General features: G+C 51.1%; 1 protein-coding gene and 1 non-coding gene across 4 annotated transcripts; both read left to right on the forward strand.

The window, feature by feature from the left end:
- The first annotated feature begins 1,352 nt into the window (after positions 1–1,352).
- On the forward strand, positions 1,353–25,178 carry CIMIP3 (ciliary microtubule inner protein 3). 3 transcript variants are annotated; one of them, XM_070777981.1, is made up of 2 exons: positions 1,353–1,948; positions 19,815–25,178. In XM_070777981.1, the coding sequence occupies exons 1-2, from the start codon at positions 1,700–1,702 to the stop codon at positions 20,142–20,144; spliced, it is 579 nt and encodes a 192-aa protein (XP_070634082.1). In that variant the 5' UTR covers positions 1,353–1,699; the 3' UTR covers positions 20,145–25,178. The 3 variants fall into 3 exon arrangements, with proteins under 3 accessions (XP_070634082.1, XP_070634083.1, XP_070634084.1); XM_070777982.1 differs by lacking the exon at positions 1,353–1,948 and adding an exon at positions 14,022–14,154 and having other exon boundaries at positions 19,815–20,347; XM_070777983.1 differs by lacking the exon at positions 1,353–1,948 and adding an exon at positions 18,779–19,030 and having other exon boundaries at positions 19,815–20,347.
- Positions 4,246–4,318, forward strand: TRNAW-CCA (transfer RNA tryptophan (anticodon CCA)). Its single transcript has one exon. It is a non-coding gene; the product is annotated as a tRNA-Trp (tRNA).
- Positions 25,179–26,832: the final 1,654 nt, after the last annotated feature.

The raw sequence follows: 26,832 nt of genomic DNA on the forward strand, positions 1-26,832 counted from the left end.
CAACGAATACCTAGCACAGCCATAAATAAATATTTAAAAACAGAAGAAAAAAAAAATCCTGGCTCGATCATTTAAAGCGGTGTGCTCTTGGGCATGTTATTTAACCTCTCTGCGCCTCCGTTTCCCCATCTGTCAAACAGGAATAACAGTCCCTACATCACAGGCTAGATGAGGATTAAACAAGTCAACAACAGGAGGACTTTAGTACCTTGCACCTAAGAAGGGGTCAATAAATGTTTGGGATTCAGGCGAGGAGAGGTGTTTAGGCCTTACAAAGCTGTACTTGGCAGGACACATGTGTTTGCTAAGTTCCTAAAGCCCTGCCTCCAAACTGCCCTGGCCCTCCCACCTTTGCTCTTGCTGTTTGCTCTGGAAATGCTGGGTGCCCTTCTCTCTCAGCTTGCATGCTAGTTCCAATCAGAGGTCACCTCTCTGTTCCTTTTGCACTTACTCTTTTATAGCAAAGGCTCAGAAAGGGCTAAACGGCATTTGGTCACCTCTGTTCACCAGCCAGCCGGAGATCCTTCGGTCAGAGAGAGGCAATGTCTCATTTGCCCTCTCCTGTCTGGGTGTCTTGTGTCCTGCTTCTGATAAAGCTGGGGGCTAAACTGACTCCAAGAGCAGGGGGTGAGGCTGTGACATCCTCTGGGCGTCCCCTCACTGTGGCCATAAAGGTCAGTGAAGGTAACAGGGTGACAATGAAGGCAGGTGAGCTAAAGCAGTGCTGGGTGACCCTCCTTGGGCCAGAACCTCAGATCAGACACAAGAAGTGAATTCCTGGCTTCACCCGACTAGATTCCCTCTCAGTTATAGAAGGTACAAATTGCAGAAAGATGCAGTGATCAGATGACCCACAGGCAGAGCCCAAAGGCAGGGCAGGTATGATTTCAAATACCTGCAGACACATCAACCTGATTCAGGGGCCAAGGGTGGCTGGCAGTCAGGGGGTGCTTCATAGGCACCTGGGGTTGAACTGACAAGGGCCTGTGATCCCAGAAAGAGACTGGGTGACTGGCACAGCCTGCTATCCTGATGGAAGCAGTAGCTCTGGGCCTCCTCAGGGTAGAGGCGGGTGTGTGGGCACCTAGATAGCAGCTCCTTCTCTGCCTACAAGCCAGGCCAGGCGAGGCCCGGTTGGGAACTGGGAGAGGGGGAACAGAGGAAGAGGAAAGAGTAGGGGTTGAAGGGACCATCCCCAAGTCCTCACATCCAGGCAAGGCTTCAGACTCAACAGAACTGCTGGGGGAAAGGTGAGGGAGGGTACCGCAAACCCCGGGAGCCCTTTCTAGCAACAATAAAACAAACATAACTTCCTCGGAGGAGGGAAAACAAACACCTCGGGAGAGGGACAAGGATCAGATGCGGCCTCCCCCTCAAAGATCTCTGACCTTGCGGTGGGGAGGGGCCCCTCCTTCCCTTTCCCAGAGACCTCCCTTTGCCGAAGGCTCCTGCCGGGCCAGCTCACAGGTTCAAACGCGTTGCTCCCCCTCCGCCCTGGCGAGTCTCCCGCCCTCGCCGCCGCGGATCATCCAGAGCCCGGGGAGAGGGCCGCCCTTGGGGTGGGGGACCACGCGCAGGCCCCCGCGCGCTCCCGCTCCCGGGCGCACTCACCGAAGCCCCGGGTCCCCTCCTCCGGGGCCTCCTGGGTGAAGATCCAGGGAGGGTTGGTGGCGTAGAGGGAAGTGGCGGGCGGGTTGGCATGCTTCTTGCCGAAGAGTTTGCTGAAAGTGCCCTGCACCGTCGGGTTCTTTTTCATGCTGCCGCCGGCCGCGCGGGCGCCGAGGGAGGACCGTCCCTCCCTCGCCTGCCCTGCTCGGGACTGGACTCCGCACCGTCTCCCCGGGGGCCTCTACCAGGCCATGCCCCGCGCCGTCCTCCCCGCCCGCGCACCGGGAGGCAGGTGCTGGGGGCGCCGCCGCTCTCCGAGAAATGCGAACTACCTGGACAGGTAAGAGGCTGCCGCTGCGCCCCGGCCCCGCCCCCCGGCCGCCGCCGCCCCGCCGCCCGACTCCCCCGGCTGCATTCCTGCCGCCTCCTTCCACAACTGGCCATTGTTGGCGGGTCCCGGTGGGCCGGGGAACCTCGCCCAGCCCACGCCCAGCGCGGAGACGACCCACACCCTCCCCGCGGTCGCCTCCCGGGCCTCTTCCTCCGCCCTCTCCCCCCGAGGAAGGGAGGGGGCGGGCCAGGTCCCCGCTTCCAAGGCGGTTCGCGACCAGGACAGTCCAGAACTTGGGAAACAACTCGTGCGTCCAGCACTGGGGCGGCGGCTGGCCTCAGCGCGCACGCCGATGGCTCCTAGAGGCCCTGGAAGAGTGGGCCGGGAATCATCCATGCCTGTAAGGAAATGCCCATAGGAAAAAAAGGGAAAAGCGATACATAAAAGCAATAAACTAGTGTCCCAATCTGATGACTAGGGTGGAAAATATCCTCGTTGACAAGCTCCAAAGAGAATGCAGGATGACTAAATCTTGGCGCGTTTTTTTTTTTAACATCAAATTCTTTATTTTTTTCTGTGAAGTTGTGAATATATATATATATTAATTGAAATACAGTTGAATCACAACATTGTATTATTTTCAGGTGTACAACATAGTGATTTAATATTTTTATAGATTATATACCATTTAAAATTATCATAAAGTATCAGCTATATTACCTGTGCTGTACAATAGGTCCTGTAGCTTATTTATTCTATCCATAGTAGTTTGTGCCTCTTAATTCTCTACCCCTATTTTGTCCTTCCCTCCTTCCTTCTCCACTGTCCCCCTCCCCCAACTATTAATAGTTTTGTTCTGTATGTCTGTGGGTCTGTTTCTGTTTTGTTACATTCATTCGCTTTATTTTTTAGATTCCACAAATAAATGAAAACATTTAGTATTTGCTTTCTGTCTGACTTTATAAGCATAATACTCTCTAGGTCCTTCTGTGTTGTGGCAAATGGTTAAGTTTTCATTCTTTTTATGGCTGAGTGGTGGCTCAGTGGTGAAGAATTTGCCTACGATGCAGGAGACACAGGTTCAATCCCTGGGTCAGGGAAAATCCCCTAGAGAAGGAAATGGCAACCTGCTCCAGTATTCTTGCCTGCAAAAATCCCATGGACAGAGGAGTCTGATGGGTGACAGTCCATGGGGTCACACAAGAGTCAGACACAATTAAGCAACTAGACAACAACAAAAGTATTCCATTGTGTGTATAATGTATATATACTTATATGTATACTTATAAATAAAATATCTTCTTTATCCATTCATCAGTCGATAGACAGGCTGTCTCCATGTCTTGCCTATTGTAAATAATGCCTCTGTGATCGGTGGGGTGAGTGTATCTTTGGAACTGGTTTTTTCATTTTTTTCAGATCTATACCTAAGAGTGGAATTGCTGGGTCACATAGTAGTTCTATTTTTATTTTTTTGAGAACCTCCATACTGTTTTCCATAGTGGCTTCACCAGTTTACATTCACCAGTTTACATTCCCTTTCCCTCTCTAAGTGAATGTAATTTTTAAAAACTTCTGGTGGGTCAAGTCCACTGAGGTTCAGTTCATTCTCCAGGGAGATGAGCCGTGCACCTTTAAGATGCTTCAGGTATTATTCTAGCTCGGCCAGGGGGTGGTGGCCTTCCACCAGGGGAGGTCCCATCAGATGAGGACCCGAGACACTTCGTGGAAGATTCAGAGAGTCAGGCCCTGGGGGCGGGGGGACGGGGGGAGGTTAGATTTGAATGCTTTCTGGGCACCAGGGGTGGAAGGCTAGTGTGCGGGGAGGCGGGGGGGGGTCGGTAATCGGGTCACAGAGTCGAAGTGCTTCCCCTGAGCTACCCCATCAGAACCCCCAGCTGCATTTCCCCTCCTCTTTCTCCCAGACAGTTGGAATGGCACCCCTCTTTTATCACAGACCTTTCTCCTCCAAATTTTTCATTTTGAAAACATTGTAACAATAAAATGATCACCTGCGTGCACACACACACTTCATTTTCATTTTGCTGACAGTTCATAGGTGTGGGTATGGCACGTCTCCCCACCCTCACCACTACTTCAGTATCCATTGCCTAAAATTAGGGACATTCTCCTTAATGACCACAATGCAGTTATCACACACCAGAAATTTAACATCGATCGACACACTATTAGTATCTAAAATATACTCCCCGTTAAAAATTTCCCAGTTATCCCCAAGGTGTCGTTTTAGTTTTTGATTTTTTTTCCAACCCGCAATTCAATCAGGATTCACACATTGTGGGACTTCCCTGGTGGTCCAGTGGCTAAGACTTCCTGCTCCCAGTGCAGGGGGCCCAGGTTCGATTCCTGGTCAGGGAACTTAATCACACAAGCCGCAACTAAGAGTTTGTGTGCCACAACTAAAAGATCCCACATTCTGAAACGAAGATCCCTCATGCATGCCGCGACTAAGACCTGGCACAGCCAGATAATTTTTTTTTTTTTAAAGACTCACCCATTGAATTTGCTGGTCATACTCCTTTAATCTCGTAATTTAGGGCAATCCTCTGCTTTTGTTTTTCATGACTGTGGCATTTTTGAAAAGTCCACTCCAGTGTCAAAGGACAGGATGAGAGGGACCCTCAGGGCTTGTGGCTGGGAGGTCGTTTTTCCCACCAAGAGAGGAGGGATTGAGGGACAAATTGGGGGACAGAGCATCTTTAAAGACACTGTGTTCCCCAAATGTTTTTGATTGGTGACACATCTGTGGTCAACCTTGTCCTACCCCACCCACTCCCAGGGCACTGCTGGAGCCAGTTCCTGTTCAGAGCATTTGGGGAGGCTTCCCAGTTGCCTGTTGCCGTGCTGAAGGTTTGAGGTAACTGGAGCTAGAAGAGAATTATAGAAGTCTTATTTCTACCTTGCAGGGTCTTGAGATCTCATCAGGGAACTGGGTTTACATGATTCAAGGTGGCAGACCACGATGACTAAGTACAGAACAGTGACTGCTGCCAGTGATACATACACAGCAGGAATTCAGAGGAGGAGAGAATAGCATGGGCTTCCTGGAGAGATCCAGGAAGGCTTCTTGGAAGAACTGAGGCTTGAGCTGGCCTCTGAAGGATGACAAGGATGTTGACAGAGACGGGAAGGGCTTCCACACATACCCACAGGATCCGCCCCTCCACCCCCTACCTGTACATCATGGCTCCTCCCACTGTCCACACGGGAAGGGCACAAGGGGACTCCTGAAACCACATCATGCCCTGGACATCATCACAACCCAGTCAAGTGCTCTAGATACTCAGGCACGAGATAGGGGCTTCCTTCATGGAGACCTCCCACCTTGGGTAGCTCCTAGGCTCTTACACCCTGAAACATCCCCAGGAGAGTTACCATCCAGCAACTCCCTTCATACACAACTTCCACCATATAAATAATATTCTTGTTTTTAAATATTTCTTTATTTGGCTGCAGCAGATCTTAGTTGTGGCACGTGAATCTCGTTCCCTGACCAGGGATTGAACCTGAGCCCTCTGCATTGGGAGCTCAGAGTCTTAGCCACTGAACCACCAGGGAAGTTCCTATAAATAATCTTGAGAATGTCTGTGTGCCCTGCTCTAGACTATGAAGGATCCAGAGAAATCAGAGACATGGTTCCTGAGTTCAAGTTGCTTTAGTCTATTTGGGGAGACAGTGAGAGACACGTGGAGAGGTGAAGGGTGGGGAGGTAAGTGAAGAGGGGGAGACTAACAATGGGATTAACAGAGATTCAGAGTAGGAGAAAACAGGGTGGGCTGGAGGATCTGAGGAGGGCAGGCAGGAAGGGCGAAGACCTCTGCAAGGGCTCGGGGTGGTGGAACTAGGAACTGGGAGATGGGAGAGAGGTCACAGCAAGGTCAGCCAGGGTGTGACAGGCTTAAAAAGGCAGAAACAACACAGGTTGTCCAGTTAAAGATGACTGGTTAAATAAATGATGGCATAATCACACAATGGAATAATCATGCAACTCTAAAAATGAGTGAGTCAGCCAACTGTGTCCAGTTTTCTACCAGATAAACTGATAAACTGTTGACAAAACCATGTGTACACGTGTGTGTGTGTGTGTTTTACCATTTGGGGCAGAATAGGTGGCTCAGACAGTAAAGCGTCTGTCTGCAATACAGGAGACCGGGGTTCAATCCCTGGGTTGGGAAGATCCCCTGGAGAAGGAAATGACAACCCACTCCAGTACTCTTGCCGGGAAAATCCCATGGACGGCAGAGCCTGGTAGGCTACCATCCACGGGGTTGCAAAGAGTTGGACACAACTGAGCGACTTCACTTTCACTATGTATAATCTTATTTGCTTGTATTGGCACAGAGACACTAAGGAAAGATAACCTAAGAAACTAGTGAAAGTGGTTTCTGGGGGGACGTGGTGGGAACTGGGCAAAGAGAGCGGGAGGGAGAATTCTCACTGAACATTGTTTTACGCTTTCTAATTTCCAAACCATGGGAAATACATTTGCTGTTAAAAAATTTAAAAATAACTCAGCAGGAGAGTTTAGTTTAAAAGCACCATGGGGCTTCCCTGGTGGCTCAGTGGTAAAGAATCTGCCCGCAAATCGGGAGACTCAGATTTGATCCCTGGGTTGGAAAGATCCCCTGGAGAAGGAAATGGCAACCCACTCCAGTATTCTTGCCTGGGAAATCCCACGGACAGAGGGGCCAGGCAGTCTACAGTCCATGGGGTCGAAAAAGAGTCAAGACATGACTTAGTAACTGAACAACAACAAATGGACCCACCACAAAGCAGCCTCTGCATCACCTGGGATTTTACTAGAAATATAGGATCTCTGGCTCCATTCCAGATGTTGAGCAACCTCTTGAGACGTACATTTGTTCATCTGTAAAATAAGCTGTTAATTTAAAATCATTATGGATTCAGTGAGCTGTTGCTCACTGGTACCCAGCAGAAGATCTGCAATATATTTTTTTGAGAGTGTAATTTAAGCAGTTTTTTAAAAAAAATTCTATTGCAGTTTAGTTGATTTAAAATGTTAGTTTCTGCTGTACTGCAAAATGAGTGAGTTATATAACAAGACCCCCAGGTAATTCAGGAGCATGTTATAGTTTGAGAAGTTCAGGCCTAGAGTTGGTGGTTACCAGGTGATGGAGCAGGCAAGGGTAACTGGTGGTAACAGCTCTTCGTAAGGATCTTTAGCAGCTGGATGAAAGACCAGGAGAAGGAGAAAGAGTAGGCTGAGGGACTGTGGGAGGCCGTGTAATTCATCAGTTAATTGCTTAATCATTTGGTTAACTACATAAGCAGGAGGGGATTTGGACACGGGTGCTGGTGGTAGAAAAAGAAAAAGTTGTTAGTCTGTGGGACACTTCTTAGGAAGAAGGGAAGGGCATGGTAAACAGTTTGCATATAGGGAGATAAAAACAACTCTGAGCTCGTTTCCTCATCTGTAACATGGGAGTAATAACAGTACCCTCTCTGAGGGTCATTAGGAAGATTAAATAAGATCATAGATGTGAAGTGCCAGCACAGGGCCTGGCACCCAGGGGCCACTCCTTAAGCGTTTGCTCATTTCTTCCCCTTCTGGTCCCTTTGCCTTAGGGGTTAGCCCTGGTTGGGGGTGGAGGAAAGAGGGGAACCAGGGTGACACATGAGCATCCAGAAGGGCTTGAGGCTGCCAAGTAGACAGCAGGGCTCTCCCTGCCCTCTACCCTCATTTCACCCAGATTCCTTTTCCATGTTGGTGTGTGGAGAGGTAGGGGGCTGTTTCTGACAACTTTGGAGGCTGGGTTCCCTGGGGCAGGCTCGGGGCTTGATTCTCTGTCCAGCTCAGCCCCCTGTTGTAGCCCCACTCCATCTAATGATGACATCTCACACCTGGTCCCCCAGGAAAAGAAACAGCCAAATAACAGGCTCCCCTCCAAACAGCCAAAAGCCCAATCCTGTAATTAAATCTTAGCTTGGCAGTTACTTAGTCACCTCCAAGAGCCGACTTTCCTGGCCGGTTCTGGAATGTGGGGTGGGATGGGGGCCCGGCAGGTACAGTCTCCCCAGAGACCCAGCCGGGCCTTTGTCAAAGTGGTGGTCTCCCCTCCGACAAAGCCAAATGCTCCTGGCTGGGGGAGTGCGCTCCGAGTGTGGGAAGGGCAGGCTGAGAGACACCAAGAGTCACCACCCCAGGTCTCTGTGGTGAGTTCTGCAAGGGCAAAAGTCAAAACTCCCATCATGCCAATTCCCATATCCACTGAGCTGTGGATCACCTCGTCCTACCGCATGCTCCAGGTTGGAGATGCCTTCTACCAGACCAGCTCCTGACACTGTTCCCTTCAGCCTGCAGGGTGGAGTGGGCTTCAGTCTCCACCCACCACCTCTCCCAACCCCAGCCTTCCTCTGGGCTGGGCAGGTGCCAGGAAATGTGGTCAGGCTAAGAGGAAGCCTGGCTAACATGGACTCCTACATCCTGAGAAGGTGGTCAAGTCAGTACCTGGTGCCTGAGAGTATGAAGATCCAAGATCCAGCCCTGAGTGGGGAGTGGTGTGTTTGAGGGTGCTGGGAAGGGATGCATTTCCCTTGGTAACCGTGGGCTCTGTGGGTGGGACCATGGCAGAATGGGAAAGATCCTTGCCGGGGAATAGGTTTGAATCCTGACTCTGTTGTTTAGCAAGGGTGTGACCTTGGCTGAGATACCACCTCTCTGAGCCTCAGTTTGTTCATCTGTAAAACAGGGGCTATTAATGTAGGTGGTTATGAGATTCAATGAGATAGAGAGTTTAAATACCAAGCAGAGAGTCTGACTCATGGTGGGTACTTACTACCTGCATGCTCTCACCCCAGTTCCCTGCCTTGACTTTGGGCATGGACATGCTGAACAGAACAACAGACAGAAGAGAGGCCCTGAGAGGCTGCACGAGAGCAGTACCCATTCAACAAAGAACCTCAAGAAGGAAAATTCCATGGGGGCCTAGGAGACGGGGCGGGGTAGGTGTTTACAAGGTTAGGTTCAAAAGCCAGGCAAAAATATTCCATTGTAAAACACATCCCACCATCTGAAATCATTAAAAAAGAGAGAGATTGTTTAGTACAAAAACAAAAACCCAAATCTCACGTAGATTGTGACTATAGGTAGATAAGATGTATTTGTGAATGAACAGCCAGGGGTTTGCAGGGACCAAGACTGTGGAGCGGACTGGGAGTGTGGGGGTAGTTGGGGCGGAGCAGGTGGGAAGTGCTAGGATGACAGGCGGGGCTTTTACTTTTCAGTAATGTCCTCTGCTGGTAGATCATTTGTCTTAACTTAAAATTCTACAAATAATAAAGAACATTATTTATGTTTTAATATTGGCCATGCAGGTTCTTTGTTATGGTGAGAGAGCTTTCTCTAGCTGTGGCTCACAGGTGCCCTAGCTGTGGTCCATGAGCTTAGTTAGATGCCCCACGGCATGTGGGATCTTAGTTCCCCAACCAGGGATCGAATCTGCATTGGAAGGCAGATTTTTTTAAACCACCGGACCACCAGAGAAGTCCCAAAGAACATAATTTAGCATGGAATGTATTTTCCCTTTTTTAAAATAAAGAACACTGGATGGGGGCCAGCATGGAGATGTGGATTTCAGTGCCACTAAGCTCCTGTTATGACCAACCTAGATAGCATATTAAAAACCAGAGACATTACTTTGCCAACAAAGGTCCATCTAGTCAAGGCTATGGTTTTGCCAGTGGTCGTGTATGGATGTGAGATTTGGACTGTGAAGAAAGCTGAATGCCGAAGAATTGATGCTTTTGAACTGTGGTGTTGGAGAAGACTCTTGAGAGTCCCTTGGACTGCAAGGAGGTCCAACCAGTCCATCCTAAAGGAGATCAGTCCTGGGTGTTCATTGGAAGGACTGATGCTAAAACTGAAACTCCAATACTTTGGCCACCTGATGCAAAGAGTTGACTCATTGGAAAAGACCCTGATGCTGGGAGGGATTGGGGGCAGGAGGAGAAGGGGATGACAGAGGATGAGATGGCTGGATGGCATTACTGACTCGATGGACATGGGTTTGGGTAAACTCCGGGAGTTGGTGATGGGAGGCCTGGCATGCTGCGATTCATGGTGTCGCAAAGAGTCAGACACAACTGAGTGACTGAACCGAACTGAACTGAACTGAATCTCCTGTGAGACCACGCAGGCTTCCTGAGCCTCAGTCTCTCCATCTGTAAAGTGGGATGCTCATGCTCAGTCCCTTAGTCATATACGACTCTGCAACCCCGTGGACTGTAGCCCACCAGTCTCCTCTGTCCACGGGATTATCCTGACAAAAATACTGCAGTGAGTTGCCATGCCCTTCTCCAGGGGATCTTCTTGACCCAGGGATCGAAACTGCTTCTCCTGCGGCCCCTGTATTGGCAGGTGGATTCTTGACCACTGGGTCACCTGGGAAGCCCTATAGTCACGTGGTGCACTCCAACACTCAGGTGTAGTTTCTCATCTGATTAATGTGTTCCTTGGCTGGCAGAGCGGAGGCAGAACAGCAGATGAGGGTTTCTGGTGCCTCCTGTGCAGGGGGCGCCCCGGGGAAAGAGAGGTGAGCTCTGGATGCAGGGAGTATTTCCCCAGGGCGCGGCCCGCTCCTCTGCACCAGCTCTGTGCTCTGCTTCTAGCCTTCAGGATCCGTCCCTACCCTCTAGGAATCAGCGGAGCCCCGTACACTTTTCACATGTTCTGGAGACCAACACTTGAATGGGGACTTTGAGCCCTGGCTGTGTTTCCATGCAACCTCTCGTGGGTCCATCTTGTCTCTCCCTGTCTTCCTGAGACCTGAAAGTCACAGCAGCTGCATCTACCATTCACTGAGCATCTTTGCTGTGTGAGGCACAGAGCCGAGTGGACTAGGTGCATTAACCCAATACCATCTTAAGAAATTTTTTTTTCATTTATTTTTTGGCCACACCACATGGCACGTGGGAGCTTAGTTTCCTGACCAGGGATCAAACCCACGCCCCCTGCAGTGGAAGTGTGGAGTCCTCCTAACCACTGGACCACCAGGGAAGTCCCAACCCACTACCAGCAAGTCAGCTCTACAAAGGAAGAGGACAATACATCCATTTTGTGGAGGGAGGAAAAAAGACTTCAAATGACATCTATTGTTTAGTCGCTAAGTCATGTCCAACTCTTTTATGACCCCATGAACTGTAGCTCGCCAGGCTCCTCTGTCCATGGAATTCTCCAGACATATGGGAATGAGTTGCCATTTCCTTTTCCAGGGGATCTTCCCTGACCCAAGGATCGAACCCCAGTCTCCTGCATTGGCAGGCAGATTCTTTACCAGTGATTCTTCAGGGAAGCCGCAAATGACATCTACGCATACCCTGTGACCAGTCAATTCTCTGTTAGCAATAGGCCCCAAAGAAACCTTCACCCTGGTCCCTAAAGGCTTGTGGATGTGATGTTATTGCAGTGCTGTCTGTGCAGATGGGGAGTTGGAGGCACCTGGGAGGAAAGGCTTTGGAAGCAAGGAATGAGGCTTATGCAGCAACACGGATGGATCTTAAAAACAGAAGGTAGAGATCAAAGTAAACAACAGAATGAGATCTAGAACACACAAAACCACTTATGTAAATGAACATTACCTGCACACAAAACAATATGTATTTTGAAAACACAGTTGAACAAGAAGATACTTATTAAGAACATTAGAATAGCTGCCTCTGGTGGGCGTGGGTGGAGAGTGTGGTTGGAGACTGGAGATAAAGAGGGAAAATTAATACAATGAGAGGAGGCCTTCATGGACCAGTGGTGATAAGGCACCCTGGTGTGAGCTGTAGGAATAGCTCAGTTGTTTGTACTTGAAGTCCAACAAAGGAAACTCAAGTAAGGATCAGAGAGGTTAAGTAATTTGTCCAAATCACACAGCAGACAAGGAGGAGTGGAAAGAGGATGTTCGAATAAGTAGGCTCCTTAAAGCAAGACGGTAGCAGGACCCTGAAAGCCACGTCTGCACTGTAACAGCAAAGAGGGCAGGAGGGGCGAGGGATAGAGGACAGGTGTGTGTGGCAAGGCCTGGGGATCTTCTTGGGCTCCACAAGTCAGCCCGGCATGTCACCAGCTCTCCCCATCCTTCCCAAACACCCACTGAGTGCCGTGGGGTACAGATCACCCTCCTTGCCTTCCAGGAATTATGATGAGGAATAAAATGAGCTCATGCTTGGGGTGTGGCAGAGAAGTCAGAAAGAGTGGGCTTCCAGGAGGCAGGACTGATTCAGTGCTGTCTGGGGCTTAGAAACGATAATAACAATATAACTCAGCACTGACCATGCAGCAGGCCCTCCTCCCCACCCTCTCCCAAGCAAGATACCATCTGCCCAGAGCCTTGGAGATCCCAGATCAGAGGCTCCGCCGGGGCTGCCCTTCCTCCCCCCTCCTCCCTGCCTGCCTCCCCTCCTGGTCCCTCCCATCCTCTCCAGAAATTAGGGGTCATTACCATTAGGGTGTGAGATCTGAGCACAGCTTACAAGTCATCAACACCCCAACTCCCAGTCCGCCTGGGGGCCCCCAAGTCTACGCCACACTCAACAGGCAGTGCTGAACAGGAAGGAAACAGTCCTGGGCCCAGCCCTGGCCAGCGGGCCGAGGACAGGAAGTCGACAGCTGCCCTGCCTCCCTCACCCCGGGCCCCCTCCTTTCCTCCTCACTGACCCAGGGAGAAGCACAGGGCAGTCCAACATGGGGCATTTCTGACACATTCCTGGAAGCCTGATGTTGGGGAGATGGGACCCGAAGGAGGTGTGTCGGGGGAGACATCTGGTTTTGAAGATGGCAAGAGGGCAGCCCATTCAGCCACCTATCCCTCAATACAGTTACCCACCCACACATAATAACAGCCAGTTTTATTTATTTATATATTTTGGGGTCACATCATGCATAATGTGGATCTTAGATCCCCAACCAGGGATCGAACTCATGCCCTCTGCATTGGAAGCACAGAGTTTTAACCACTGGACCAGGGAAGTCCAATAATAGCTAATATTTACTGAGTGCTTCCTCTGTGCCAGGCACTGTCCTAAGTGCTTTGCCCTACTCTATTATTAGTAGTTAGGGACCTTTAGTCCAACCATTTCACAGATGAGTAAACAGAAGCACAGAGAGATGTTATTTATGCTTGCCCAAGGTTACACAACTAGTAAAACGGTAGAGCCAGGATTCAAGCTCATGAAGTCTGGCTTTGAGCCTGCAGTCCCATCCTCTATACAACAACCCACCATCTATCCACATGGACCATCTTCCCAACCACTCACCTGTGGCCAACCCACTTAACCACCTGTTTACTCACTCATGCATCCATCCCTTCATCTTCTAACCCCTTGTTTGAAGCGGTTTAGGAAAGGGAAGAGCAAATACAAAGACTTAGAAGGGAGAGAGCAGGGCATGTTAAGGAAGTAGCTGCTGCACAGAGTGAGGGAAAAGACAGCAAGAGATGAGACTAAGAAGGTGACCAGGGCTCCAATCAGGAGGGTCTGCTCATCCGTCGTCTATCCAACTACTCACATCCATCCATCCCCACTCTGCTCTCCTACTCCTCTGTCCATCCGTGTGTCCATCCATGAGTTCATGTGTCCATCCATCCATCCATCCATCCATCCATCCATCCATCCATGTATCCATCCATCCATCCATCCATCTATCCATCCATCCATCCATCCATCCATCCATCCATCTATTCATCCATCCATCCATTCATCCATCACCCTTCATTCCTGTACTTGAGAAGGCAGATAGAGAGGAAGAAAGAGAATAGAGAGTTAGCTGGTTACATTTCTTCCATGCCAGTGATTTTTTGTGAACTTTTGTGGGGCTGGGGCAACATTAGGACTCCCCAAGGTACCTGAATAAACAGAATGATTTCCTCCACTCTCCACTTACCCCACTACCCATAGCTCACCAGTCCTGGGCACCATGGGAAGAAGGAATTGCAGAGTGACTAGGTATTAAGGTTGGAAGAACCATCCAGACCTTGAAACTTCTGCCCCCAGCCCCACCCCTGTATCTCCTTAGGAAGACAGAAGGAATTATGTTGTCAAAGAGGTGTCACAATGCCCCCAGCCCCATACAAGTTCTCCTACCTTGGTGTCCCAGTACCCTCCCAAGAGTCCCTGAATACCTCTGGAGCCCTTGGCCACCAGAAGTTCCATCTCACCACCAAGGAAGGCACTGGTCAAGGATGTTCCAGGTGGGATGACATCATGGTGTGGGATCAGGGCAGCCCAAAGTAGCAAGAAGTTTGATTGGCAGGAAGGAGTGTGAAGGCCTCAGCCCAGCCCAGGCAGCCGGGAGCTGCCTGACTCCTGTTCCCCAGCCGTGGAGCTGTCCTTGTCTCCCCGGGTGGGGGGAGGGCTGGTGACCACCATTCAGCTCCTTTGTTCTCTGCCCCTTCACTTCCCTGAGAGGCTTCCTGGACCCTTAGTTTGCACGGCCCCAGCTCCTAGGCACACTTGTGATAAGTAATAATGCTGGTCAACATTTACTGAGGGCTAAAGACGTCCAGGTGCCTTAAGGAGAATATCTCATTAACTCATAGTAACCCTATGAGATAGAGTCTCTATTATCCTTCGTACATGGAAAAACAGGCAGAATGTATTATAAATTACCAGAGAGACTCTCCTGGTGGTCCGGTGGTTAGGACTCTGAGCGTCCTCTGCCGGGCGCACGAGTTCGATCCCTGGTTGGAGGACTAAGATTCTGCACGCTGCGTGGTGTGGCCAAAACTAAATAAATAAATAAATTACCGGAAGAGCAGGTACCCAGTGGGTGGTAAAGGCTTCCTGAGGAAGCCGAGGCCCCCCGACTTGGCTTCCTCACTGACTCCCTTCAGAATTCCCGTCCCCTCACTGAAGGCAAATAAGTGCTCATAAAGCTTCAAGCATGGGTGACACCTCTGTGTAACTTCTGGACGGGGCTGATGATAATAACCACTTTCTTTTACAGCTCCCACGACTCATGGTGCCCCCTCAACAAGCTGTGCAGTAGATAGCCTTATTAGCCCCATTTTGCAGATGAGGCAAGTCAAGCTCAAAGAGGTTCATTGACTTGCCCACGGATGCCTGACCTGTAAGGGCAGAGTCACGTCCCGAGCTTAGACCTTCAAACTCCAAAGCCCGGGCACATTTCCAGCATCAGGTGCCCTGGGAGGCTTCACCAGCTGCCTCACCCAGTGCTATTTGCATTTTGACAGGGCACAAGGCCTTCCACAAAAAAGGGAGGTGCAAATGGTGGCATATCAGGCACGGGCTAGGCCAGTAGATGGGCAGGGGGCCGAAGAGGGGCCTGAAGTATTGAACCTCATCTCACATATGAAGTCTTCTTGCCTTACTCAGAAAGTGCCGCCCTGAAGTCTCCCTCTTCCCTATTCTCGGTCCGGGTATAAGGGACAGATGTATACATGATATATCTAAAAAGCCTGGGTGGGTCTGCCTGCGAGTGAGGGGGTCATGGAAGGAGAGGGTCAGATTCTTTCTTTTGGCTCTTAATTCAAAACCCAAGTGAAAACAGGGGAGTGTGATTCATCAGGGAGCGAAAGGGCTGGTGGGACCCTCTCCTTGCCCTTTAAACTACATTGCCCTCTATGGAACGGGAGGACTAGGAGGCTTAAGGCAGCAGAAAGCAGACAGGGGAGATGGAGCCCTTCCTTCCACCTCTAAACTCACCACCTCAGCATTTCTCCACCTCAGCATTGTGAGCTGATGATTCTTTGCCGTGGGCAGGGCGGGGGAGGCCGGTGTCCTATGGGATGTTTGGCAGCACCCTGGCCTCTGGACTCCAGTAGCACCTCCCAGTTCTAACCTCCGAAAATGTCTCCCCACATTGCCACAAGTCCCCCAGGGGTGGGGTTGGGGCGGAAATGCCCCCAGGTGTGAACCACTTCCCTAAGTGCACACACACTGTGCATTTGACAGGGAGGACCCGAGAGGGGAGGAGACGGTTAAATGAAACCAGATGTTAACCTGGAAAGTACGCAGTAGGGCCCCACCCTGCCTCCAGAGCTGGCCATGCTGGGCTAAGCATGGGATGGGGTGTTCTCAGTGCGCGGAGCTTAGTCACCTGGAAGCTGGCTGGGCCCCCGGAAGGGGTGGGACAAGGCTGGGGCTGCCCAACTTCCTCCTCCTCTTCCCATCTGCCGCCTCCTTTCTCTCTTCCTCCTCCCTCGCTCCCCAGTTCTTGTGCAAGCCTCATCCCTGGATGTGCTGGGGGTCCTGGGTTGCCCAAGCAGGGTCTCGAGTATAGCAGCAGCAGCAGCTGGGGCATAGCTGACGGGAGACTCAGGGTCTAGGCTGGGGTGGAGCAGGAGAGGAGGATTCAAACCCTGGTTCCTGCACTAACTGGTCACTAGTTGTGCAACTTCTGCAAGGTTCTTACACGCCACTCACTAACCATGTGCGCTTACACCAAGCTCAGAGCTTCAGTTTCTGCATTAGGAAGATAGGAGGTTCCTCTGTCCATGGGGATTTTCCAGACAAGAATACTGGAGTGGGTTGCCATGCCCTCCTCTGGGGGATCTTTCCAACCCAGGGATTGAACCCACGTCTCCTGCATTGCAGGTGGATTCTTTATCACCTGAGCCACCAGGGAAGCCAGAAAGATGAGAATAACATCTCACAATGGCTCTTTGGGGCTTTTGCAGAGGTCAGTGGTTAGTCCCTGGCAGTTGGTAGATTCTCGATCCTATTAGTAAAGAGTGTTGCAAGCCCTTCCCCTTGCAGGAAGAGCCCTCCATGACAATTCTGAAAGCACCTGCCTCTGTCACCTCTCACACCAGCTCCGGGGCCTGAGGGGCAAGGCCAGCTGGCCAAGAGCTGCTGGGGAGCAGGGACTGGTTGGGGGCAGGGTCTCTGCAGTTCCCTGTCTCCACAGGCACAGGCCGAGCCTCCCTGCCGTGTCAGGAGGACCAGAAGCCCACATCCTCGGATTCATGCTTAACATGAAAAACCCGAGCCACTTGTGAGCCCCAGGAAAGGAAAATTCTACAACTCCAGGCTATCAGCCTCAACACTGAGGATAAGGAAACTGTCATGGACTCTATAGCACTGATTCTCACCGCCCTTGGAAGGAGCTGGCAATACCGAGAGATGTTTTCGGCTGTCACAATTGGTGGGGGTGCCACTGGCAGCTAGTGGGCAGAGGCCAGGGCTGATGCTAAGCATCCTTTGATGCACAGGGCAGCCCCACAGCAGATGTATCCAGCCCAAAGTGTCAACGGGGCCGAGACTGAGAAGCACTGTTCCCCAATGTTCATATGTGTAGTGTCTCTGCTACTTGTATATCCAGAGCCTGGTACATAAGAGGAGCACAAATGGATAGAACAACTGACGTCACATCCTCAGCTGCGCTGAGAGATACTTCATAGAATAAACCTCACACTACTTGGGGTGTCACCCTGTCTGTGCCAGGTCCAAGGACCCAGAACCAAAACCCAGCATTCAAAACCCCACAGTGTCCCCGCCACACCTGGAACATCAGGCCACCCTCTCTCACCAGCGAGCCTGGGGACTGGGGAGGGGTCGCCCTAGCTGCTCACCTGCCTCCCAGCACATCTAGCAAGGAGCCAGCAAGATGATGAAATGAGGACAGAAATGAACTTGCAGGCCCCATCCCCATGGTGCCGTGGACATGGCATGTACTGTGGGGTACAGGGTGTGGCCCCTGGAGTCAGCCAGGCCTGGGTTCCCATCGCAGCCTAGCTCCTCACCAGTCACATGACCTTAAACTTGGGAATATCCTCCTGACTTCTGTTTTCTCAATTATAAATGGGACTCATAATGATACCTTCCTTAAAGGGTTATTGTGAGGATTCTCAGAGGAAATCCACTGAAAGAGTTTGGCGCTGTGCTCATGGGTGGTGGTGAAAAATGATCGTGGATTATGACTATTCATACCTCATTTCCGGTGTGAGCCCCTCTGTTTGTCATCTGTGTCCCAAGGCTGAGCCTGGATGGGTCTGGGAAGGCTGCTGACCGCTCGTGCACCCCTCTCTCCAGGTGAATAGGATGTGGTGCTGACCTCTGAGAGCATGTACAGGCTGTTGGGACATTAGCCAGAGCCCTGAAGGACCACTATTTGGGATTAAGATGAGGCAAGCACAGGACCTAGGGCGCAAAATATTTGAAAGGAAGCACTCACCGTGCCTTTGCATGAGTCTGACTATGAGCCCCTCCTGAAAATGCATAGCCTTGCCTCACCCTAGTCCCAGCCCAGCGAAGGACCACCTCCCAGAAGGAGGGCCTGATGGCACGGAGGATGGTGAGATGGATGCAGAGGCCACAGCATCTGAGGCTTCCTGAAGGAGATGCCGTGAGAGCTGCTGGTGTGGGAGGATAAGGGAGAATTTTGAAGTGCAAGGCTGAGGGTCATATATTGCTAGGTGGGAACTTATGGGAGCAGAGACTGCCTTGGAGAAAAGCCCTGGGCAAGTGTGAGTTGGGCAAATAATTTATAAATTAAACACAACAGAACATACATTATGATTTGAGTAGTGGAGGTTTTGTCAGATGGCAGGGGTTCAACTTCCAATACAGCTAGGGGTTTCCTCCCAGTTCCCTGGGGCCTCTGCAGACAGGAAATGGGTCTTCTTGAGAATTGCAGCCTGGGGGAGTGCAACAGAGCTGCCTGACACTCAGGGATCTCAGCCTTTGGGTTGTTCCATCACAGCTATGAAGATTCCTAGTGAGAGGGCACCCAGGATCTGGGAGATGGTATGGGGGTTCAAAGGTGAGGAAGATGATTCAGCCACAGGATGGTCAAGGAGGGTGGCAACAGAGGACCACATAAATGTCAGTACCAGGAGATAAAGGCTGCAACAGGGGCCTCCCAGGAGGGTGGACCTCCATACCCAATCACCCAAGAGTGGTTATGAAGGGCAGACATTGTTGGGTGGGAGACACAGTCTGTAACAATGAGAAGTGTTCTAAATTAGAACGGGGCTGGCTGGTTGGAAGGCCAATGACCCCTTACTAGAATCCAGTTCTGTTGAACCAATAGTTATTGAGCGTTCGCTCAATGTCTTGGTCTGGAGTAAGAGAAGGAATAGGATTTTGGAGGTTATTATGTCAAGGGTAAGGGTGAGAGAGCGCTGCTCTTAAGGGGCTCAGAGCTGAACAAGAAAGAGTATCCCTGATGGGTGGGAGGGAGGGCAGGCTAGTCTGGGGTGGACAGCCTGAGCTAAGGTGAGAATGCCTGGAAGGATCAGGTGTGACCAGGAAGTGACAGGCAGACGGGATGGCTGGAACTCAGGGTTTGGGGGAGCCCTGTCCTTCCAGGCTAGGGACTTGGCATTTATTTTCTGGGCAGCAAAAGGTGCTTTGAGGACAAGCCATACATTCTGGCCATTAATATATTGGGTTGGTCCAAAAGTTCATTCAGGGTTTTCCGTAGGATGTTATGGACTTTGGGGCCAATCAATAGAGAGACTAATTCAGTGTGTGAAGGGCAGGCTGGGAAAGCAAGAGATAAAGAAACAGGAAGAGTCGGTAGAAAGCTGGAGTCACCTTGTAGGAGAGAGGATGGAGGCCTGGCAGGGGGCAGGGAGAGAAGGATGTGGGGGACATGGATGGACAGACCAGATGCAGGGGGAAGGGGCAGGCGTGGGGTTGGAGATGAACCCCGGGTTCCCAGCCTCTGAGCTGGTCGAGGTCTCCAAGAAGCAAACCAAGTCTGTAGAAGCAGGTCCGGTGGGGGGACCTTGAAGGCTTTCTCCTGCCTGCAAGTGTCTAGCTCCAGGGCCAGCAGGGCTGGGCTCCAGGCGTAGCTCTGTGGGCCTCTCAGCAGTGCCCCTGCCCCCTCCTTCCTGCCCTTGGCCCTCGCAAAGTCCCCAGCTCTCCGCTTCTTTCCTCCTCCCAGGACTCACAGAAATCCTCAGTACCCAGTCATGGGCCGAAGACACCCTCAGGCCAAAAGGTGAAGGCTCCACACCGTCCCCTGTCCCTGTCGTGGAAGCAGGACCGTGAGCAGACTCTGGCGGCAGCCTACGTGCCCGTGGTGGTGGACCCCAGAGGGCAGAACCCGGACAAGCTCAGGTTCAATTTCTACACCTCCCAGTACTCCAACTCCCTGAACCCCTTCTACACCTTGCAGAAGCCCACCTGCGGCTACCTGTACCGCCGGGACACCGACCACACCCGCAAGCGCTTCGACGTGCCTCCTGCCAACCTGGTCTTGTGGCGCTCGTAGGCCTGTGCCAGTCAGAAGCCCCTTACCCTGCACCCTCACCCCCACAATGCTGGGTCCCCAAGGGGAAGGGCTGCTTCCTCCCCGAGGAGCAGAAAGTGCCTGGGCTAGGACGGCTGTGCCCTGCCCACTGTCAACAATGGCAAAGGGAGGTCTCGCTTTTCAGCAGCAATTAAAGTTTCTTCTTCCTTTCCCTGGCATCTGAATGGGTGGCTGTGGATGGGTAAACTGAGGCCACAGGGGTGCTGTAAGCAGGGTTATAGCCAGAGGTGCCTGAAGACTTGGAAGGACCTGATTCTCATCAGCTCACCCCAAGAGTAACCCCAACTTCCCTGCAGAGCCTGAGTCCCAAGCAAAGCTCATGCTGGCCACAGTCTGCCTGTGGTCCCAGTTTGGCAACCTCTCCAATAAGAGCTACATCAATCGACCGTGATCTGGGGTTGGAGAAGCCACTGGGGAAGGGGGACGTCCTGCAGGGAGTGAACCTGATCTCCAGGGAGCCTCCTCTCTAGCTCCTAGTTTTACATAAAACTGCCTCTTCTGACTGGTAGTTTTTTTGGTGAGGGATGGACTTCCCATCTCAAGTCTCCCCTCTGGTCCAGCAGAGCTGATGCTGAGTTTAGTTAGGCTCATGGGCCGTGGTTCACAGAGAAGGAGAGTAAAAGCAGAGTGCGCTTGACTCCTAGCCAGAGTGAGTCCTTGGTCACTGCCGCCCAAGGCTGGATCCAATGGCCTGCTGGTGCCAGCTCAAACTGGCCTGTGAGAGCTGGCAGTGGGCAGCTCCCAACTCCACAATCAGTGACTTCATGCTGGTAGCTTGAAACCAGTGAGTGGAAGTATTTACACCCAGGAAACCAGCAAACATCTATAAAACAGGATTTCTTTTTTTCCAGAGAGCCAGTGGTTAAATATTTACCAGCAGATGACTGAGTGATTCTAACTGGTTTCATTTCTAGGAATCATGTCTTATTGCAGGTAGAGTGGTGGATTCAGTGGTGCATACTTCTAGGGCACAGGAGACAAGGGGGCTGGTGTGGGATGAAGAGACAGGATGCTGGGGACCCAGACAAGCAGCCAATGCACTGGCCAGATTTCCCTGGACACCCTTCTCTGAAGAGAAGATGGCAAGCCAGAGAAAAAGGATGAGAGGGTGTCCTAAATATATCACCTAACATCAAAGGATCCAGGTTTTTCTATATATTATATTTGAAGTAGGCTGTCTTTCAAATTAGAGGCTTTCCTTGAATGTCTAGTGATCCTTGGCTGGAAGCAGGCCATTTGGCATCGGTATCAAGTCTCTCCTTCCTGGTTGTTCATGGAGCCAGTGTGGGAAGGAGCTGGGCTGGGGTCTCACTTTTCATATGCAGACTTTGCCATAACTTTCTGGTTTCCAGAGCAGCCCTTCTCTCTTGAGCTATCTCTCGAGGCTAGAGCTTGTCCAGTTCAAGTCTCAGAATAACGTTCCCCCAGGGCCAGGAGGAGAGAGGTGACATCTTAAGATGTCTGTTCTGCTGCCTTGAGGAGGGCCTCTGGGGAACTAGTTGCTCCTGACACAAACTTCCCACCAGTACCCCTCCTTCTGTCCCACCTGTCTGGTACCCCAGCCCCCATGACACCTTCTGTGCCCACCTCCTGAGCTTCCAGAGTCCTGTTGTGGGAATTTAAAATTTTATTTATTCTTAATATATTTATTTGGCTGCACCGGGTCTCAGCTGCTGCACTGGGGATCTTTAGTGGCAGCATGCGAACTCTTAGTCATGGCAAGTGGGATCCAGTTCCCTGACCAGGGATGGAACCCAGGTTGTCTGCATTGGGAGCATGGAGTCTTAGCTACTGGATCACCAGGGAAGCCCCCCTCCTCCTCTCTGAGCACACACAGGTTTCAACTTTCCGCACTCTGGGAAGGCACCACTCGTCCCTCTGTTTCTCTCGTCCAAAATTTGTATTAGAACCTGTCATCTGCTGTCTTCTTCTTGGTCTCTTTGGATCTGCAGCCTTTAGAAATGAATTGCCATTTCAGTGTGCTTTTCAAGAGACAGAGATAAATGCAAGTTTTCAGCACAACCCGAAGCTGTACCTCCCAACAGTCATCCCACAGACACTGGGTGAACAACTAGCGCATGCTGGGCCCTTGGGCTACAAAGACGAGCAAGAATCAACTCTGCGCCCCCAGACCCGACAACCTTGAGGAGTGGGGGCGGGGCCCGTATCTGCACGCGCTCAACTGACGCCTCCTCCTCGCTCCTGGAGAAGGTCGCCCCCTAGAGGTTCACCTTGGTAAAGCGGCCTCCACCGACGCTTCCAGGACACCTTGACAAAAGCCAGCCAAGGTGCCAGGTCGGTCTGGGCGGGACACTCTCTGGAGGCCCAGAACCTATGCTTAGGGCTCTGTTGTGTTTCTGTGGAGGTGGCCAGTGGGCAGACTGGCACGTTGGAGCGAGTCAGTAGGGACTGGGATTGCCACCCCTCCCATCCCTTCCCGGCATGGCTTCTACCTCTACACCCCTGCCCGCCATGTTCCCTCTCCTTGGCATCATTCAGCCCCGTAGGTGCTCTCACTCTGGTGTGGCATCTGTCCCGGGAAGGAGTCCTGCAGACAGAGCAGCCTGGGGAGGCCACGGTCCTCTCTCACGCGGCCACAGCACGAGCCGTCCACTGAGACCCTCTGTACTCCTCTCATGGGTCCCAGTCTTCCTCCTCCCACGGTCTGTCTCTTCCTCCTCCCACCGGTCCGTCTCTTCCTCCTCTCATGGGTCCCTCTCTTCCTCCTCTCACTCTCACGGGTCTGTCTCTTCCTCCTCTCAGGTATTCATCTCTTCCTGGATGCCTCGCTATGGAGCCCCATCTCTCTGACCTGGCATCTGTGTCTCTGGGGGAGGGATGGGGGGCAGGACTGCTAGAGTCCCTGCAGAGGGAGAGGCTGGGCTCTCGGGCTGGGGAGCTGTGGATTCCATTCGCACCTTGGGCTGGAGTGAGGGACAGGGCCCCACAGCCAGCCAGAGTGAGCTCCCTGTGGGGGGATTGCTCAGGCAGAGGGGCCACAGGGAAGGCACTAGACTCAGGGGCTTATAGATTCTGTAGGTTCATCCAGCCTTTTGCCCAGAGACTTATTTTTCCCCCCAGCAGTGTGGCTTATGGGAATCTTAGTTTTCTGACCAGGGGAAAGGTTGGCGTGCTGCAGTCCATGGGGTCACAAAGAATAGAATAGGACTGAGCGGCTGAACTGAACTGACCAGGGATTGAACCCTGGGCCCTTGGCAGTGAAAGTGGAGTCCTAACCACTGGACTGCCAGGAAGTTCCCTTCCCAGCGATTTGACGACTTAGGCTAAAAGAAAGAATTAACATGGGAAAACTTTGGTACATTACCACTTAAAAATTTTGTGAACCTGAGAATGTGATTTTTCTGCCCCCAATTTCTTCTGTCTCACATGGAAATAATAACATCCATCCCACAGGACTGTCGGAGAAGGCAATGGCACCCCACTCCAGTACTCTTGCCTGGAAAATCCCATGGGCAAAGGAGCCTGGTAGGGTGCAGTCCATGGGGTCAATAAGAGTCGGACACAACAGAGCGACTTCACTTTCACTTTTCACTTTCATGCATTGGAGAAGGAAATGGCAACCCACTCCAGTGTTCTTGCCTGGAGAATCCCAGGGACGGGGGAGCCTGGTGGGCTGCCGTCTATGGGGTCGCACAGAGTCAGACATGACTGAAGCGACTTAGCATTAGTATAGCACAAGACTGTCTTGAGCCTGTTCATCGAGCTTAGCCTGGTGTTTTAGACGAGCTCTAGTCTATATTAGCTCTCTTGAATCTTATCTTATCATTCATTCATTCAATAATGTTTTATTGAGCCCCTCCCAGTCAAATGTTACTCTCAAAAAGATAATTTGGGGGGGGGTGTGTAATGAAGGAACTGTTCACAGATAACTGGGCATGGTTAAGGGACTGATGATATGCCTAGAGGGTGGCAACAGAAGGAAGCCCTTCTTACCCCTAAGCCTGAGGGGTAGAGGGATGAGGCTTTGTCACAGGAGACTGGAGAGAATTCTAGCAGGAGCTGTAGCTGAAAGTCAAAGAAAACAACCAGGATCCAAACTGTGGCCCAGCAGGGATGGAGGGGAACAGATACCCAGCCTCGGTCTTTTTCCATACTCCAGTCTCCTAGCAGTGCTTCTCAAAGGATGAACCTAGCTTGAAGCCAGAGGGTCAGGGAGCCCAGGTGATCCAGTCCACAGGGTTCAGCCTCCTGGGGCTCAGAGCAGACCAACAAAAGTAGAGAAGGAGTGAGGCAGGGGCCAACAGCATAACCAGCACATGACCATGTGGGATCCATGGTACTGGGTGCTGGAGTGTTGTAAAAAAATGAGGAAGACAGAGGTCTCTACTGGGGAGCTTGCTGGATTCCTGAGGACAGGCTGGTAATAACCAGCTGCTTACAATTCCAGAAAGAAATGAGTGTTCTGTCTGTTATTGTAAAAGTGTGACTATCATAGACTTTAAAGTAAGCTGTAATGACTTCCACCTGTTGTTCCTGCCTTTCTACAGTCCCCTCCCTCTGAGTGTAGGTGAGACCTGTGGCTTGCTTCTACTCCACAGACTATGGCAAAGGTCATGGGTGTCACTTCCTTGATGAGGTTCCACTATATGAGATTCCATTTTAGCAGATTACAGAGAGGATCTCCTCACTGACTTGATAAAATAAGCAGCCATGTTGAGGAGTCTATGTAAAGAGGAACCGTGGGCAGCTTCTAGAAACTTTGGGCAACTTCTCGGACCTGAGAGTGTCCTCCAGACAATGTCTAGCAGAGAGCCGTGGCTTCAGTCCTACAGTCACAGGAAATGAGTTCTACCAAAGACCTGGATGAGGTAGAAGTGGTTGCTTCCCCAGTCAAGCCTTCAGATGAAAACATAGCCCAGATGGTACCTTGTTTCCAGCCTTGTGAAATCCTGGGCAGAGGATGCCGTTGAGCCAGGTCTAGACTCCTGGTCCACAGAAGCTGTGAGATAATAAATGTGCATAGTTTGAAGCTGATGACTTTGTGGGTAATTTGTTATGCAATGTCGAAAACTAATAGAACACATAAGCAAGATGAATCAAGGGAAGGTGAATCCTGCAGATTCAGAAGGCTTCACAGAGGGGGTGACTTTTGTGCTCACGCATGAAGAGTGAGGAGGATGTAAGCAGAGATGGAAAGATGAGCTGTCACCTCCTCCTTGACCTCTTCATTTCAAAACCTGGGCCTGAAAGGACTCTGCAAGGACATGGATCCTAGCCTGGGTCCCAAGCGAAATAAAGGGAGGAGCCCTCTCTGCCCTCTCACCCCTGGAAAAAACCATGCTCTGGAGAACTTGATCAAAGCAGGCAGATCCCAGAGCCCCCCTCCCCTGCAATGCACCTTAAGTCGATCGTTTTAGGTGAAAGAGAAGTAAAACAGTCCCATTTGATTCTTTTTTCAAAAATGGTTATCTTCTGTTTATGTGAGCAACATATGTGCATTATGAAGTGTTATTTTTAAATTTTTTTATTTATTTTGGCTCCGCAGCATGGCTTGCAGGATCTTAGTTCCCCGACCAGGAATTGAACCTTGGCCCCTAGGCAATGAAAACACCGAGTTCTAACTATTGAACTGCTGGGGAATTCCCATGAACCATTTTTTGAGATGCAGATTATTTTTTTTAAAGCAAAGATTAAAAAATCACTGGTGATCTCATAACTTAGAGATGACCCTGTTAACATTTTGGTGATTTCCTTCTCATCATAGGTATCATGTTCACAAGTGACAAGGACAACTGTATTGGCATCACTCTGGTCTCAGTCTTTCTCTCTCTCTGGTCTTCTAAAGGGGCATTCTTAACTCGGGTCCTTTGGATGAACTTTCTCAGAATGGGCAAAAAGAGCTGGAGAACTGGAAAGGAGACCTTCTAGTGGATAATGGAAAGGAAGAAAACTGCTCCCTGGGGGAAAACCTGGTCTGAGAAGGCAGAGACCTGGTCCAGAGCACGTAGTCCCCCCACCCCATCCCCTCCTCTGTTATATCTGGCAGATGCCTGTAGATCAGGCCAGAGAAACAGCCCCAAGAGGTTCCTCTGTCAAGGAGGGAAATCTCTCCCTGGGTGCCCAGGGTTCTGCTTCCGGTGGTTCTTCTGTGCCCTGAGCTATTGGAAGGGGGTGTCCCCCTGAGAGAGGGCTTCTAGAACTGAGCAATATTCAGGGGCACAGATCCCATCACTCCAGGCTCCTCCCTCCACCCAGCCAGTGCTCACAGCCTGTGGATACACAGGACTGGGCCCTGATGGCTGGAAGGCTGTGATTGCCCTTCTTTGTTGAGCTGGCCCATCTCTCTGAGCTGACCTCTCCAAACCCAGTTCCTTCTGTCCAGTTCTTAGGAAGTGATCTTAGGATGACAGCCTGACACTCTTTCCACAAAACTGTATAAGAACTACTGTCTTCCTGGTGCCTCCATCCTCAAACTGCCTCTGAGGGTTCTAGTTTGCTTTTTTTTTAATATGTTTTTGATGTGGACCATTTTAAAAGTCTTCATTGCATTTGTTACAGTATTACTTCTGTTTGATGTTTTGATTTTTTGGCCGTGAGGCATGTGGGATCTTAGCTCCCCAAGCAGGAATCAAACCCAGGGATCTAACCTGCACCCCTTTACTGGAAGGCGAAGTCTTAACCACTGGCC

The sequence above is a fragment of the Bos indicus genome, chromosome 23, assembly GCF_029378745.1.
Source record: "Bos indicus isolate NIAB-ARS_2022 breed Sahiwal x Tharparkar chromosome 23, NIAB-ARS_B.indTharparkar_mat_pri_1.0, whole genome shotgun sequence".
Classification (NCBI taxonomy): domain Eukaryota; kingdom Metazoa; phylum Chordata; class Mammalia; order Artiodactyla; family Bovidae; genus Bos; species Bos indicus.